The sequence below is a fragment of the Symphalangus syndactylus genome, chromosome 7, assembly GCF_028878055.3.
Source record: "Symphalangus syndactylus isolate Jambi chromosome 7, NHGRI_mSymSyn1-v2.1_pri, whole genome shotgun sequence".
In the NCBI taxonomy this organism is placed as follows: Eukaryota; Metazoa; Chordata; class Mammalia; order Primates; family Hylobatidae; genus Symphalangus; species Symphalangus syndactylus.
In genome coordinates, this window is record NC_072429.2 from 15281462 (window position 1) to 15299350 (window position 17889).

Sequence of the window (17889 nt, forward strand, 5' to 3'; positions counted from 1 at the left end):
CCATTCGCGGGGCCTACACCAGGCCAGGCAGAGGAGTTGATGACATTATCTCACCCTGCTCATTGGACTTCCTCACTGCCCCGGCCGGGCCACTGTCCCCTCCAGGCTGCACAACCCAACAGCCCCCTCCCCTCGCCACTCTCACCCCAATCCATCTCTCCTCCACACCACAGCCAGAGGAATCCTTTAAAAATATAAATTTGCCAGGTGCTATGGCTCATGCCTGTAATCCTAGCACTTTGGGAGGCCGAGGTGGGTGGATCACCTGAGGTCAGGAGTTCCACACCAGCCTGGCCATTGTGATGAAACCCCATCTCTACTTAAAAAAATACAAAAATTAGCCAGGCATGGTGGCGCACACCTGTAGTCCCAGCTACTCGGGAGGCTGAGGCAGGAGAATCACTTAAACCCAGGAGGCAGAGTTTGCAGTAAGCCGAGATCATGCCACTGCACTCCAGCCTGGGCGACAGAGTGAGACTCCATCTCAAAACATAAAATAAAAAATATATAAATTTAATTGTGTCCCTTCTCTGCTAAAGACCTCCTAGGGATCCCCAACCCACATAGAAGAACATGTAAACTCTTCACTGGGACCCGCAAAGGGCACACAGCCTGGCCCCTGTGGACCAGCCCTGCCTCCCTTCCTTGCCTCTCCCCTCTAGCACGCCAAGCATGCTCCTGCCACAGGGCTTTTGCACGTGTTGTTCCTCTGCCTCGAGGCTGCTTTGCCCAGAGCTTCCAGAGTGGCTCCTCATCTCCTAGGTTGTGGCGCAAATATTGCCCCTCAGAGAGGCCTTCCCAGACCATGATGTCTAACGCTGGCAGCACCCTCCCCAGTCCAGCCCTACCCCATTCCCCTGCTCCATTTTCCTGAGAGTTCTTCTCCGAAACTCTTATTTTTATTGTTGGTCTCCACCCAGCAGAAAGTAAGCTCCACGAGGACAAGAAGCTATCTGTCTTATCACCACTCTGACTTCCAGCGCCTATCCCATGCCTGGCTCAGAGTGAGTGACCAGTAAGACAGTTTTAATAAGCTCATCAACAGCCTCGTGGTGTGGGGATGACTAACACCATTCACTGGCTAATGAAAACGAAATTCAGGGAGGTGAAGTGGCTTGCCTGAGTCACATGGCTGGGAAGAGCAGGGTAAGGTCTGAGTCCAGTGTCTGATTCCACAGTCAATGCCCTTCACCACTGTGCACCTTCCTGGTGCGACTCTCAGTGCCACTTGCAAGAACCATGGGCTCCCACCCACCCATTCCCCAGCCTCAGTGACACAGCGAAAAACCTTTTCCCTCTCTGGGCCAGATCTAGGTAACCTCTGAGGCCTCTTTCAGTTCTGCCCCTCTGGAAAGTATCAGTAACTGACATTTCTTTAGAGCTTATGATGTGCTGGGCATTGTCCTAACTACCTTACATGCATTATCTCATTTAATTCTTACCACCATCCCAGGTGGTTAGAACTATTATTATCCCCAATTTACAGTCCCACAGTCACACAGTGATGCAGCTGAGATCCAAGCCCAGGCAGTCTGACCCAGAAGTCTTGGGCTTTGCCTGTCTACCCAACCCCTCACTTCTCAGAGGCCCCAGTCCCTTTCCTGGGGAGCGAGTGAGTGAACAGCGAAGGAGGCAGGGGAGGTCTTCTCTTTGGCCCCATTTTCTTTGGGCAGAAGTTAGTGGATGGGGATATCCACCTTCCCTCAGCTCCACTTCCAAATGACTTTGAGGAAGGAGGGAGTCCCCAGGGTCACCCTGAGAAAGATACCTTTGATATTGGGAGATGAGGAAACCCTTAGGACCACCCAGGGCTGGGCTGCGACCACAGCCAGAGAGAGGCAAGGAAGGTTTCAGATCTGATGAAGAGGAGAAAAGGCTGCATGAAACAAAAGGAGGAATACAAAATGGGAAGCTCCGGGCCGCAGCTGCCCCGGAAGGAAGGCCCCACAGAGCCTCTCTCCCCAGGGCTCCGCACAGAGCAGGAGCCCAGAGGCCACACAGGGCTGGGGCCAAGGAGAGTGGCAGAAAGAAAAAGGGCTCAAAGGATCTGCTCCCTTCTCCAGCATCCAGAAAGGAGAGCAGCAAAGGGGGAAAGAGTGCACGAAGGGAGCTGGAGAGAAAACTCTTTCTACAAAAAACTCATGTTGTCTCTCCCCACTTTAATGCCTGCAGCAAAAATGACTAAAGAATGATGATAACAGGCCGGGCGTGGTGGCTCACGCCTGTAATCCCAGCACTTTGGGAGGCTGAGGCGGGTGGATCACGAAGTCAGGAGATCGAGACCATCCTGGCTAACACAGTGAAACCCCGTCTCTGCTAAAAAAAAAAAAAAAAAAAAAAAAGAATGATGATAACAGTGAACACTTATCTGAGCATATACCATGTATCAAGCAATGTTAAGATGTTAAGAGTGTGAATGTGGGGCCAGGCACTCATGCCTGTAACCCCAGCACTTTGGGAGGCCAAGGTGGGCACATCACCTGAGGTCAGGAGTTCGAGACCAGCCTGACCAATGTGGTGAAACCCTGTCTGTAATAAAAATAAAAAAATTAGCTGGGCATAGTGGCATGTGCCTGTAATCCCAGCTACTTGGGAGGCTAAGGCAGAGAATCACTTGAATCTTGGAGGCGGAGGCTGCAATGAGCCGAGATTGCACCACTGCACTCCAGCCTGGGCTATAGGGCGAGACTCCATTTAAAAAAAAAAAAAAAAAAAAAGAGTGTGAATGTGGAATATCTCATTTGATCATCACAACAGCCCTATGAGATAGGAACTATTATGCCATTTTACAGATGAAGAAACTAAATCAGTGTAAGTTAACAGAGCAGTTAAATTGCTTGACCAGAGTCTCACAGTAGGACCAAGATTTGAACACAGGCAGAGCAAGGCCAGAGCCAGTTTGAAACAGATGGAGATTCAGACTGAGGTATGCAGGCAGAGAGGGGACAGACATTACACAGGCTGGTGATGACAGAAAAGGGAAGTGGCATTGAATGATTGATTGGTTGACTAATCCCAGTGTGCTTCCCCAGCTGGGTTTCCCAGAGAGTGATCTGGGGCCTCACTGTGAAGACTTTGGGTGGGAAACAGCAGGGAAAGACTCAGAGAGGCAGCCAGAGGCCTGGAGAGAGACACAGCACAGATACAGAGTTGAATCCCACAGATGCAGGGGACAAGACCCAAAGAGACGGAACCCAAGAGAACACAGCTGGAGGGTGGGTTTGTTTTCCCCAAGCCTGGGGTAAAGTCCCCAAGACCCGCAAGAGCAGCAGGGGAGCTGGCAGCCAGGGAGGGGCTGGGCCCCCGGTCTGGGGCCCTGCGAGGGCTGGACGGTAGCTGGCCAGCTGCAAAGATCCCAGTGCTGACAGAGCTGCTGGCTGCTCTCCAGGCGTCTTCCCCCAGTGAAGAACCATCCTCACTACACACAGCACTGAGAGGTCACACCGAGTCAGCCCTCCCTCCTTCCCCACCGAAGGCGGACCAGATCTCGAGAGAGGGAGAGAGAGGCGGGGATGGAGGAGTTGTCACTGTAACACACACACCCATGCACATACACACACTCTGCTGTATACGGTCTTTTCTCAAAGGTGCCCACAGTTCCCTTTCTCCATAGGGACACACCAGAAAGTCGGGGGGAAAAATCAATAGGGTTCATCGGGAGCTCTGTTTAACCCTAGCTGTAGCTCTAGCATACCCATGTCAGTCAAGGGGTTGGTGAGGTGTGGGTGGTCACTCCTCCCTGGGGACAGAAGTTGTGGGACATGAGCTCAGAGGGGCAGGGGTTTAGGTGGAGATAGGAAGTTCCATTCCCAGCTGGGAGACCTCCGGGGGGAAGCTGGGTCTGATGATCACCCTATCCCCACTGCACAGTGCAAGGCTGGCCGGATAGAAAGGAAGGGTGGTGGGAAAGGAGGGAAGAAGCACTGATTTGCCAAGTACCTACTATGCACTGAGATCTCTGCCAAACAGAAGGAAGCCTCTTTGCCTCAATGCGCCAGGGGAAAGGACACCTGCCACACACCCCGACACGCGCAGGGCATCACTCATACATCCACTTGCTCAAGCATATACTGACAGCGTCTTCGTGGTTGGCCCTGTGTACCGGAGATGCAGCAGTGAACAAAACAGACAAAACCTCCACCCTCCAGGAGTTCAAACTCTAACACAGGAGACAGATAGTGGGTAACTAAATATATAACAGAAGGTCGGATAGTGACAAGTGCTAGGAAGGGGGGACAGAGCTGGGGACTCTCTGATAAGGGGACAATCGTACAGAAGCCTGAGTGGGTGAGAGAGTGGGCCATGGGGATATCTGGGAAAAGAGCATTCTCAGGACAGCAAATGCAAAGGCCCGCAGACGGACAGTGCTTGGGTGTTCACGGGACACCCGGAAGGCTGCTGTGGCTACAGCCATGTAAGCAAGGAGCAGAGGCAGAGCCTGAGGCCACAGCAGGATCAGAGGCCAGGCACACCAGGCCTGCAGGCTGATTCAAGGACATGGGTTTTACTCTAAGTGAGATGAGCACCTCTGGGCTGCGGAGGACCACGCTCACATTTTGGGATGCGTGTGGAAAATGGGCCATGGGGGCTCAACTCTGAGACCAGGGGTCCCTGCTACGTCAGCCACTCAACCAGCCCAAAGGACCTCTGGCAACTACCAGAATGAGGGAAATGGGGATGAGAAAACTCCCTCCCAGCCCCACCACCAACTCAGCAATAGCCCTGAAGCCCCGACCTTCCTCCCTGTGTGAGCCACTGACGGCAGCCCCCAGTTACACTTTGAGTTGCCCCATACATATTTTATGCATCCTTCTGGCCACATTTAAAGGGGCCCTGCTCTCTGCCAGGCCTTGTGCTGGACATGGAGACATGGCAAAGAGCAAGACAAGGTCACTCCCTCCAAGGAGCTCACACTCTCACAGGAGACCAGCCACGTCAACAGATGGTTCCACCGCAGCAGGACCCTTGTTGGGATAAGGGCAAGCACAGGAGCTCTGGTGCTCTGTACCCGGCCTGGGGGCTCAGAGAAGCATCTGCACTGGGGCGCGCTGACTCCCTGTAAAGCTGGAATCACAGACTCGCCCCATGCCTGAGCTGGAGGCAGCTGCAGAGTACCAGCTGCACACCCTTTACCCCACCCACATTACAGGTGGGAAAACCGAGGCTCAGGGAGAGAACGAGTGGGCTCACGGTCACGTGGAAAGTTCATAGCCTAGGTTCTTCCTACTCAAAGTCAGCCTCTAGTAAGGAACAGGGGGCCCTAGACTGAAGGCTCCTTGATGGCTGGGACGAGGCATCTCACTCACCACAGCAGCCCCCCTCCCCTGGTGCTTGGGCTTGGTAATTTATGTTGAATGAATAAGGGACTGAGGGGAGACACACGCAATCAGGGGAGCCAAGGGCCCTCCTCCCTCATTGGGGCAGAGACCTTGCTGCTGGGAATCACGGGTGGACGCCTCTTCTACCTGCATCTAACCTGCCAGGTCCCACTGACAGCAGACAGGAGTCCCGCTTCTTCCCTCAGGTCCTTTCTAGAAGCCTCTGGAGCCAGTACCTGATGGCAGTTCCTCACCTGAGCCCACGATGGCACCACCCCCCCACACACCCATAGTAAGGAGGTCAGGTGGTGATTATTAATACTGGTTTAATGATCATATAATCTTTGGGCATAAGATTCTCTCATTTCAATTTCCCTGTTTGTAAAAGAGGAAACAGGATCAGAAAGGCTAACTCAGATCCACGGTCTCCCACTCGAAAGTGCTGGAGCCGAGATTCAAATCCCATTAGATTCCCGAGCTGACAAGCTCAATCCTCCAAATACCATCTCCCTGGCTAGCAGGGCCGCTCCAGCTGGCCTGCCCAGGGTTATTCTGGGCACCGCCAGTCTGGAGGCTGGCCCACCGCAAAATGGGGTTTTTTAATTATTTTTTTTTTCTCAAACAGAGAAATCTTTTTTCAAATAAAATCAGGCAGGAATATCCAATCATAAGGTTTCATAAACTTTAAAAGCAGAGTTGCCCCGGAAACCCCCCGATGCTGGAGTCTCCCTGCACGTGGGCTCAGCTGGCCCCCTCCTTCTGAGGAGCTGGTGCCTCCCCCTCTTGTCACATCCCAGGCTTAGGGACATCTACCTCCAGGGCAGGTGGACGAGGCCTTCTCCTCCCCGCTTGGCAGATAAAGAAGCTAAGCCCAGACATGGAGGCTCTTCCCCAGCTCTGCAGGATGCTCAGTGGCAGAGCTGCAGCTGGAACTCAGTGTCCTGCTTCCTGTTCCAGTGCTGTTCTTTGACATGGCAACTGCCTGCAGGACAGAGTGTCCGGCACCAACGGCAAGAAGAGAGGAGGCTGATATTATCCCAGGTGGGCAGGGTGCCCCTCCCCCACAACCTCACACCTGCCAGGTATTCAACTACCTAAGCCTCCAGCCCTCTGGCCATCTGTGCTCTCCCTCCAGAACCCAAGGCAAGGCTAAGAAAGTCCCTTATTCCTGGAGCGGCCCATTCTCAGAGCCCTTAAAGGTTTTCGGCACTGGGAGAGCCTTAGGGGACCACAGGGAGACCCTCTTGCAGAATACCAAGGTGCGGAAGCCCCACTGACATCCAAGCAGATTTCACTAAGGGACCACCCACTACTGTGCAGCAGGCCAAGAGCCCCGGACGGGCACCCAGCCCCTCATGCCCGCCCACAGAGCCAGCACCTCAGGATTCTGACCTTTACAGAGGCAAATCTGAGGTTCTGAGTGTCTGTGGGGATTCCAGATTCCACGTGTTTACAGGGATGTATCCGTGGTATTTGCTGAGACCCCGAGACTGCATGTTATAAAATCATACGATTCTGACAAAGCGTGTGGTACATCTCAGATTGCATCATTCTCAGTGTGAGCAGGTTCCTGAACTGTCCTGGGCATTCTGGCCGCCCCTCACCCTGAGACAAGGCAGGCCCCTAATGCAGATCAGCAGAGCAGGCCCACCCTCCTGCCCTGGCTTGGCCACATAAATCACCCTCCCAATAATATTTGTATTGATTATCTAGATTGGGAGCCTCAATTGGCCCCATTGTCTCACTTCCTCTCCCAGGGCTCACAGATGGGGTCCCTTGGCCTCATCTGCATTTCTAATGTGGCATTTAAATGGAGCAGCAGCAGCCAGCAAGGCCCTGCACTGCCCTGGGTGTTGGGGGGTCGGAGGAGTACAGAAACATATTCCTTGAGAGAGGATCATAAAATCTTAGAAAGCGTGGTGCTGGCAGAGAAGCCAAGAAGGCCTAGTCTCCAGGTACTGGAAGTGCTGCCCACTGGCCCTGCCCAGGCACTTGTCAGATGCAGCAGCTCAGGCCCCGCCCCCAAGACCCACTGAACCAACATGGGCATTTGGACAGGATCCCTCTGTGGTCACACCCATGTTACACTTAAGAAGCATGGCCAGGCACGGCCATGCTCACGCCTGTAATCCCAGCACTTTGGGAGGCCGAGGCGGGTGGATCACCTGAGGTCAAGAGTTCAAGACTACCCTGGCCAACATGGCGAAACCCTGTCTCTACTAAAAATACAAAAATTAGCCAGGCGTGGTGGCGGGCGCCTGTAATCCCAGCTTCTAGGGAGGCTGAGGCAAGAGAATCGCTTGAACCCAGGAGGCAGAGGTTGCAGTGAGCCGAGATCGTGCCACTGCACTCTAGCCTGGGCAACACAGCAAGACTCTGTCTCAAAAAAAAAAAAAAAAAAGAAAAAGAAGAAGAAGCACTGCGTTAGCCCAACCATTGTGCAGAGGAGAAATCAAGGCCCAGAGAAGGCAAAGTGCTTGTCTGAGGTCACACAGCAAGAAAGATTCCCTGAGTTTCCCAGTTCAGGCAGAGGGAATGAGAGGGCAAATGGCTTCTGGGGTGAGGGGCTGGCCATTTCTGGGCCCCCCTCCCTCTCGAGCTCCCGCCTCCTGTCTCAGGGTGTGGACAGATGGTTCAGACCAGAGTCTGACCCCCCTGTACTCTCCCAGCCTGGAGGGGCCAATGAGAGCTCCGGGGACTCCCCAGAAGGGCACCTCCTCCCGCCACGGCCAGCCAGCTGCCCCTTCTGGCAGCCACTGGACAGCAGATCCGAGGGAAAACCACCACCTGGGTTAGCCCAGCACAGCCAGGCGTCTGTGGAGGGGGGCACGAGGGATGGGAGGCCCCATAGAGGCGGCCAGCAGAGGGCCTGGGAGAGGTGGGGAGGAGGGAAGCTGTGGTCCGAAGGAGGGAGGCAGAGCTGGTGGGGAGGGGGACAGAGAGGTGGACAGAAACAAAACGGGGAAGGGGGAAGAGCCGGGAAAGGAAGAAGGGGAAAGAGAGTGGGAGGGGAACAGAGGCGGTAAAGAGGGATGCCGGGGAGAAGGGAGGCAGCTGGCCCGGAGGTGCACAAGCCCAGCGTGGCCCAGCCCTGCCCAGCCTGGCCTGGCCTGGCCCAGCCCCCAGTGACGGTGCAGCTGCCACGCTTGGGCCCTACCATGAGGTCAGTCCTGCCCCGGGGCTGAGGGAAAATAAATGGTGTCCAAGATAAAAGGTCCAAGAAATTATTTGTCTTGTTGTCACGTCCTGACTGCAACGGGCAGGGCTGGCAGGCAGGCGGGGCATCGTCCCAAAAACGCTCAGGCGGGCAGGTTTGGCCCCACACACAGGACCACGGCCCCAGATCCCCAGGCCCAAGGCTGGGGCCTGGGCCATCTCCCAGAACCTGGGCCTGAGAAGGCAGGAATGGGTGGGGGCAGGTGCTTTCCCGGTGAGTGGCAAGCACCAGGAGGCCTTGCAGCAGTCTCCGCTTTTCCTGCCTGGCAATTTTAAATAAATAATCTGCATGGTATTTACTCAGTGTCTGTCTAGGCCAGAGGCCCTCTAAGCTCTGGGAAGGTGGAGTGCTGCCTGTTTCGCTCACTGCTGAGCACCTTTGTGGACCAGGGGCTTGAGATGTCTCACTCCTCCCAGCCATTGCAGAGGCAGCATAGGCAGGGGAGCGGGGAGAGTTCCCAAGTACTCCAGGACAGGTGGGCAGTTCCAGGGTCAAGGGCAGGTCAACAGGACCATGGCCCAAGGTGTTAATGAGTGCCATGTATCACAGGTGCACAGGTTCAAGCTCAAAGCGCCCATATGCACACGCACACATAACACACACACTAGGCTGATTTCCACCACCAGCAGCTTCCAAAAAGCATCACCTCGAGGCTCCTGCCCCTTGAAGTGGCTGAACCTGGGGCTGGTGAGTGGTGGCATGGGAACAGCCACCTGCTTTAGGCCATCCCAGGCAAGCCACCGATACCACAGCAAATGCCACTTACGGGGCATTTACCAGCCAAAGAACTTTTCATTCACATCTTCAGTTAGTACTCCTGACAATGCTCTCAAGGATTCACTATTGCATCCCCATTTTATAGATCAGGAAACAGACCCAGAAAGGGTCAGTGCCAGGTCCAAGATCACACAGCCAGGAGCAGCAGAGCTGGCATTTGAACCTGAGGTCTCTGAGGCCAGGAAGGACATGTACACGGGTACACAGGGTAGGAGGAGAGGGTTGGCACATACCATACTTGTCCCCATCCTCGCCGCGGGCACTGATCCTGCGGCCCAGGACCTGGATGTGTTTTCCACTGGTCCGGCTGTAGAGCTGGTACAGCCGCAGCTGCTTACGGCTCACATCGTCCCGAGCCCGCGTCTGGTTCTCCACGTGGATGCGGAAGTCCACGTTCTCCTCGGCAACCAGCACCTGAGCAGGGAAGGGGACACAATGAGCCACCCCGGATGTCCTAGGCCCACTGCATGCGGGAGCCAACCACATCCACCACAAAGACCAACGGCTTCTCTACACTGGCTCTGAGCCAGGCCATGGCACACACTGATAACCACCCCTTCACTAACCCCATTCAAAGACAAGGCAACCAGGGCTCTGAGAGGTGAGGCAAGTTGCCCAAGGTGGCCCAGACAGAAAGTGGCAAAGCTAAGAATCAGGCCTAGGTCTACGTGACAACAAAGCTTCTCTTTCCACCACAGCCACAAATTAAAGCAAGAACGATTCTCAGTAAAATGGTGGGGCAGAGCTCCTACCCTGATTCCATCCCGGGGTAGCTGTGAGGACTAAGTGAGCAAACGGGAAGGAAAGTACTCCAATCCATGTGGAGATGGGTGAGGAACGAGAGGGGATGGAATGCTGGGTCCATGGGGAAAGAGGGAGGCCTGGAGAGCCTCACCCGGGGAACCAACAGTCCAAGTCCGCTGTGACTTCTTCCCCTGCAGTGATGCTGGGGTCTCCTCCCCACACCCCAAGGGTCCTCATGCTCGCTCCCACACCAAGCATTTGCCCACATCCTGAGCTCCTCTAGGAGAAGCCTTTGTTTTGCATCTGCCCCCAAAATTTCAGCTCCCTTGAGGCTTAGCTTGCGCCTGTCCACATCCTCCAGGAAGCCTTCCCTGGTTACACCAACACATATCACGCTCATCTTCCTTCCCTTCTCATTGGGACGACTTGCACCTGCCTCCTCACTGGACTTCTGCTTCCACTCTCGCCCCCTTGCAGTCTCTCTTCTACCAAACCCAATCCCCTCTCCACACTCTCTGGGGCTTCCCATCACACTTCTGTGAAGGACTCCTCCAAGGCCTCAAGGCCCTGCAAGGCGAGCCCCCGACTGCTTTGCCACCTTCCTCTCCCACCACTCCCTCCCCACCAGCCACACTGGCCACTGGCCACCTTGGCATGGTTCTGGGCATTCCAAAATCAAAACACACTCCTGCCCCAGGGCCTTTGCACTTCTTCTTCCCTCTGCTTTGATGCTCTTTCTCAGATCTTTACATTCTAACCCCTTGAGCTCACTCGGGTCTCTGCTCAAATGTCACCTCCTCACACAGGCCTTCGTGGACCCCTTTCTGAAGCCACCTCCAGCTCTGACACTCTCCCTCCCCGCCCCCACCTTGCTTTGTGCTTCTTTCCAGCACTTATCTGGGTTTTGTCTTTTGGCCCCAGTAGACTGGCAGCACCATCAAAAAAAAGGACAGAAAGCTGGAGCAGTGTCTCTCATTTGCCACTATATCCGCAGCACCTAACATGGTAGAAACTCAAACTCTTCTTGAATGGATGCATGAACAAATGTTGAAAAGACCTGGAGTGCTGTTGTGCCATTTAGCATTGGAGCAGGGTCCCCTACACCCTGCTGGTTGTATGCATGTCCTATCCCATGTCAACCACAACGCTGAGCCATTCCTGAAGCCCAGACAGCATTCTGGGTTTGTTCCCTGTGTGCCCACAAAGTCTATCACAATGCTAGGCACAAGGGACCCCCATTCCCACGCTGGCACGGCCCCACTCAGCCCACGGCAGAGCTCTTGGGACCCTGGCTGCCCGAACATCTGTCTCACCTGTCAGCTGTGAGCCCCCAAGGGCAGGGATGTGCTTCCTTCATTTGCTACAGCAGGGTCTCTGTCCCCAAGCTGACCTGCATGGATCTCCCAATCCTGGACTGGGCCCACAGGCATGACCACATTGTTGAACCTTCATGACTGTCCTCAGGGCGGAAGCATCATCCCACATTATGGATGAGGAAACTGTCAGCTCCACTGACAGGGCCCCAGAGCAGTAATGCAGAATTAACCCCAGGCCTTGTGACCCTAAAAACTGTGTTTCCTGTGCCCCACCCCTGCAGGCAGCCCCAGGCCACTGCCTTGCGGGGCCCTGCCTGCCCCACCAGTGCTGTCAGGAGCTGGCCCTGGTTTCAAAACCCAGGATGTGCCACTCTTTAGCTAAGGGACCTTATGCAAGTTATTAAACTCTAGTGCCTGTTTCCTCGCCTATAAAATGGGGTGATGGTAACAGCACCCTCCTCATGAGTGGCTGTAAAGATTAAACATATAAAGCAATATAGTGAGTGCTCAGAGCAGTGCCTGGCTCAGTAGGGGTAACTAGTGATAGAACACAAGGGAACCCTTTATGGGGCCCTCGGTGCAGCCCTGCAAACCAGATTATTTGGGAAGATGCTATTGCTTTTGATAGTCCTGACAACCTTGCACCATGAGAACGCTTATCATCCTCATTGAACGGATGGAGACACTAAGGCCCAGAAAAGTTAAGTCCATTGCTCCAAACCACACAGCCCAGTGAGGCAGGGCCTGGCCTGCTGGCCCACCACGTGCGCCTCCTCTTCGCTTCCCCCACCCCTCAGCAGCCACACACGTCACCACTCGCAGCCTGGGTCTGATACCTGGGCCTGCCTCCTTCCACATCCTGCTGCTCAGGGACAGAACTCCAGTGCTCCTGAGGCCCACACCTGGTGGGCATTTGTCCGGAAACCTCCCCACCCGTGGCCTTTGACCTTCCTGGAATGACTTCCGGAGGTGGCTGGCCCTGTCCCCTCCCCCAAGGGCAGGCCTCTGGCGTCCCCTCCCTGTCCTCCAACCCTCCTCCTGCTCACAGGAGACCTTATCGACCAGAGGTCAAACCAATCTCCTTCCCCCAGGTCCCCGAGGGGAGCTGCCCTGCCCCAGAAGCCGGCCTCCCATTAATGATTTTCTCCCTGGCCCACTGGACAGAGGCAGCATGGGTGACCCAGGGTCAGCAGGGGCTGTCGGGTGGCACTTCCCCAGGATGTGGGAGGGAACAATCCATCTTGCCCAGCTCCCACCATTGAAGCCCCACTCGGTGGCCAGATCAACCCCCAGGGAGGTGGCGGGGGTGGCCTCTGGCTCGGAAACAAGGTCTGTTCTCCTGGAAAGGCAGGAAGCACCCTAGGCTTCCCAGGCAAGACCTCTGGAGGGTGTGACACCCCCTGCCCTGAAGCCTTTCCTAGCCTCACCTCCCAGGCTGGGTGAGGGCTCCCGAACACTCTACTGCAGTCCAGTGTGACTGGTTCATCCCTGAATCTCACCTCTGCCCTCAGAAGGCAACCAGCAAACGCAGGCCAAAAGGCTGCGGGCAAAAGTGAGGGAAACCTGGAGGCCAACATCAGCCCTGCCACTTACCAGCCAGAATGCCCCACAGAGGGATGTGTTAAGGCAACTGACTGCTCAGCATACCCCTGTTCCAGACACTCTGCTAAGAAGACCCCTAGGCCGGTCGCAGTGGCTCAGCACTTTGGAAGGCTGAGGTGGGCGGATCGCTTGAGGCCAGGAGTTCAAGACCAGCTTGAGGCCAGGAGTTCAAGACCATCTTAACATACTGAAACCCTGTTTCTACTGAAAATACAAAAATTAGCCAGGTGTGGTGGTGCACGCCTGTAATCCCAGCTACTCAGGAGGCTGAGGCCGGAGAATCACTTGAAGCCGGGAGGCAGAGGTTGCCGTGAGCCGAGATCACACCACTGCACTCCAGCCTGGGTGACAGAGTGAGAATCTGTCTGAAATAAATAAATAAATAAATAAATAAATAAATAAATAAATAAATAAATAGAATTTTTATCAAAAAAAAAAGAAGAAGAAGAAAATGACCCCTAGACATGGCACCTCAACGACCCGTGGAGGTGAGCACCTGTTAAAGCCCATTTCAAGGTCTGCCGCCAGAGCACATGCATAGCGGGGCTGCCTTGGGAACATCCACTTCTCCTGTCCTACTAGCTGGGTGGCAGGTCACTTGGCTCGGTGCCCTGCAAGGGGTGCCTATCTTCAAGGTCTTCCCAGAACAGTCAATGTTGCTGTCAGCCTGGCTAACACCCCTCCAGGCATACAATGATCAGGGGTGTTGAAAAGCTGCGGTTTGCGCCGGGCGCGGTGGCTCACACTTGTAATCCCAGCACTTTGGGAGGCCGAGGCGGGCGGATCACAAGATCAGGAGATCGAGACCACGGTGAAACCCCGTCTCTACTAAAAATACAAAAAATTAGCCAGGCGTGGTGGCGGGCGCCTGTAGTCCCAGCTACTCGGGAGGCTGAGACAGGAGAATGGCGTGAACCCAGGAGGCGGAGCTTGCAGTGAGCCGAGATTGCGCCACTGCACTCCAGCCTGGGCGACAGAGCGAGACTCCATCTCAAAAAAAAAAAAAAAAAAGAAAAGCTGCGGTTTGAACAAAATCAAATTGCTGCAACTCTTTTTTCTTTTTTGAGACTGAGTCTCACTCTGTCACCCAGACAGGAGTGCAGTGGCGCGATCTCGGCTCACTGCAACCTCCGCCTCCTGGGTTCAAGTGATTCTCGTGCCTCAGCCTCCCCGAGTAGCTGGGAATACAGATGCCCACCACCACACTGGCTAATTTTTGTATTTTTGGTAGAGATGGGGTTTCACCATGTTGGCCAGGCTGGTCTTGAACTCCTGACCTCAGGTGATCTGCCCACCTCGGCTTCCCAAAGTGCTGGGATTACAGGCGTGAGCCACCGTGCCCAGCCTGCTGCAACTCTCGAAAGGAGAGAAGGGTTGGTGCATAAAGGAAGTCTTCTACGGAAACAAGGTGCCTTTTGTCACTCCACCTTTCCGGCCACGCCATACACATGGGTTATCTTTTGGGTGGAAGCAGCTTTTCTCAGAGCATGGTGGCCGAGGGTCCCCTTCAGCCTAAGATCCCAACTGTCCCCAGCCCCTGCTTCCCCTGCCTTGAGGGCTTCAGCTCTGGTAGAAATCTTCACCCTTCCAATGCAGCAACTGCACAGAGGCAACAAGGCCCCAAGAGGCTCAAATCCCTCCCCCAAGCCCGCCAAGGTCCCCCGGCCCTGGGGACAATCATGGGGCTCAGTGGCACAGAGCCCACCCACCTTCTGCCTTTGGTCTCATCCTCTCCCGGTGCAGCTCTTAACACAAAATGTGATGCCATGTCCCTGCCCAGGCTCCCTATTACCCAGGAAAACAGCCAAGTGTCATCCTTGCAATCGAGCCCTGTCTACCTTGCAAGCCTCCCCTCTTAGGCATCTTGGTAAGAACCTTCCACGGGGTGAAAAGAGGTTGAGGTGAGCCCCCAGCCTAGTACCAGCTTCCAGAGATCAACCAAGGTACCACCTTACACCAGGGCATCTAGCAGCCTCCATCACTCCCTCTGGCCTGAAGATTTTAGCCTCTCCAGCCCACTCATGGCTGAAAAGCACGTTTGGGATTTTCCTCTTTCTTCCTGGCCCCCATTTCCACCTTCCACAAATGTGCATCACATCACACATCACCTATGTACACACACCACACACATAACACTAACAGGGTAACCAGCACTGACTGACCTTAGCTGTCACCTGGTTTCACCCCCAGTCAACCAACTTATTTGACTTCTTTAGCTCTCAGTTTTCCCATCAGCAAAATGGGGACTGTTTATAATATTTATCTCAGAAAAAGATTATATTAGTAACAATCATTACTCTTTTTTCTTTAGTTGAGTTTTGTTTCTTAATCAGCCACTGTGTGTTAAGCACTTCCTCTGTGCTAAGAATCTCTTGAGAGACGTCTTCCTATGCAATGCCCAGAACAACCCTATGAGTTGGTACGATTTTTTTGTTTTTTGAGACACAGTCTTACTCTGTTGCCCAGGCTGGAGTGCAATGGCTGATCTTGGCTCACTGCAATCTCCGCCACCTGGGTTCATGCGACTCTCCCGCCTCAGCCTCTGGAGTAGCTGGGATTACAGGCGCCTGCCACCGCGCCCAGTGAATTTTTATAGTTTTTAGTAGAGACGGGGTTTCACCATCTTGGCCAGGCTGGTCTTGAACTCCTGACCTCATGATCCACTCGCCTCGGCCTCCCAAAGTGCTTGGATTACAGGCGTGAGCCACCGTGCCCAGCCTGGTACGATTATTATTCCCATTTTACAGAGAGGGAAACTGAGGCTCAGAGAGGTTACATCACTTGTTCTATGTCACAGAATTGGTGAGAAATCAAGACTCAAATCCAGTCCAGGCTCTCTCCTGCTTCGCCCTCGCCTGCCACTGTTCTCCCTCCTCTTCCTCACCCACCTCCTTTCTACTTTTCCAGGACGACAACTGGTTCAGGCCACAGGCCATAGTTTGGGGGTAAGGAGGTTGGAATATTGTCCACAAAAAGCTGGGGCCCTTGGGCTTTCTGCCCCCACCCAAGGGAGAGGGATGGGCCCCACGGCCTCTCCCGCCCAGGCCCCATCCTCTGATCCTTGAGGCTTTATGAAACCCATGCTCCTGTCTCCAGGCAACCTGCCCAGAAAGGGAGGGTCTCTCTGGTCCCAGGAGGGGCAGCCCCCAGACTTCCAGCCACATTCCACACCACCTGGCTCCTCCAGCAGCAGCAGCAGCAGCAGCAGCATCGGGCCAGCCAAGGCTTTCAGAGCTTCTCCAAACTCTGGATTCAAACTGGAGACCTTCACTCCTCTCCAGTGAGGTTTCCCGGTAAAGTCAGCCACTCTCTCCACCTGAAAACGCAGCTCCCCTAACTCTTCCTGGACTCTGGCCCAAGGGGCGCTCTCTGGATTACTTTCATTGAGAGTGAACCTCACGTTGGCTCCCACTGGCTAGGCACTTGCCCCCATGCCAGGGCCCATGTCCGCTCTTCACACAACCTGAGCAGCCGAAACTATTACTATCCCTGTGTTCCAGGTGACAAAGGAAGACACAGAGAGGCCACGGGACTGGCCCAAATTGAACAGAAACTGACAGAGCCACGATCTGAACCCATCTCTGGATCTGAAGCCCATGAGTTTCCCACGGATGGAAAGGGGAGGAGGAAGGCCGGGCCCACCCTGAATCTGAGTGTGGCTCTGATGGGTGCCCCCACCTCCTCAACCCTCCTCTGGCCTCTTTCCTGTCACACTCCGCATACCAACTCAGCCAGGACAGACAGTGACGCCGCAAAGGGCCCTTCCCCGCCCCCCAGCCTGTCCATTATGCTCCCAGGGCTATCAATGTATTGATTGGCAGGGCTGAGCCATCAGCAGGGGAGGGGGCACTGCAGGATGGGGGGTTGGGCCTGAGGGTCGGCCTCCCTCTCCCCATACATCAGCCTTCATGGTACAGATCATCAATATGGGCGCCGCTGCTGCAGGCAGCCAACCCTGGAGCCGTAAAGACCCATGCCCTGTTCTCTCCCTCCCTTTCCTCTTCCCGCTGATCCCTGTTTCAATTCCAGCTCCCTAAAGCCCCTGGGTAGGGAGAATAGCCATCCATGCCCATGAGATAACAAGCCCTTTATTCCAGCATTCAAAGCCCACCACAGTCTTTTCCATCACCCCCATTCCTGGGAATGGATGTGCCAGCCACCCCAGTCAGCTTGGAGCTCTGTGAGTCCGCCAGGCTGATCCCTGCTTCCAGTAGCCCCGTTCCACATGCCCGCAAGGCTTTTCCATATATGCGCATAGACACATGCACGCCATGCAGAGGCTCACAGTGTCCTCTTCACCCGGTTTGCTCTTATTTCAAGGTCTACATGGAGCATCTACCCGGGCCAGACCCTCTTGCCCCAGAGTCTGGTTCAAGGCCTGTCATCAGAGTACCTGCTGCACCCTTGAGCTCTTGCTCCCCAGCACATGCTCCCACTTTCTCTCAAGTCTCCAACGGCTGGGATAGGTGCTGGCCCTCTCTGTGCCCCAGCCCCTGGCACAGACGAGTGGGTGGGGGGATTCAGTCTGGATCCCGGCCCCCAGAGAACTTCTCCCTCAAACCTCCACTCACTGACCCAACATTCCTCCAGCATGCCCGATCTGTGCCAGCTGCTGTGGTGCCTGCAGCAGGGGTCAGACCTCTCTTTGACTTCCAGGAACCCGTGGGCTGGTGGACAAGCCGGCCTTGAGACACCCCAGAGTTGAATGCAGATATGCAGCTCACATTTACTTAACACTTATCATGAGCCAGGCGCTATGCCAAGTGCCTCCCCTGGGCAGGGGGAACTCACCCTTCCAGCAACCCCGGGAGGGAGGTTCTGTCCTGATGCCTACAGGAATGATAAGCCACAGAGAGGCCAGTCAATCACTCAATCACACGGCCAACTGAAGCGTGCTAGGCCCAGAACCCACCCA

At 54.8% G+C, this 17889-nt stretch overlaps 1 protein-coding gene across 2 annotated transcripts in view; it reads right to left on the reverse strand.

Moving 5' to 3' along the window:
* The window catches only part of FGF18 (fibroblast growth factor 18), a 37723-nt gene that overhangs the window by 11390 nt on the left and 8444 nt on the right, over positions 1-17889 (reverse strand). For both annotated transcript variants that reach the window (XM_055285256.2, XM_055285255.2), the window contains exon 3: positions 9546-9726. In XM_055285256.2, the coding sequence (XP_055141231.1) occupies positions 9546-9726 (181 nt within the window). The remainder of the gene's footprint in view (positions 1-9545; positions 9727-17889) is intronic.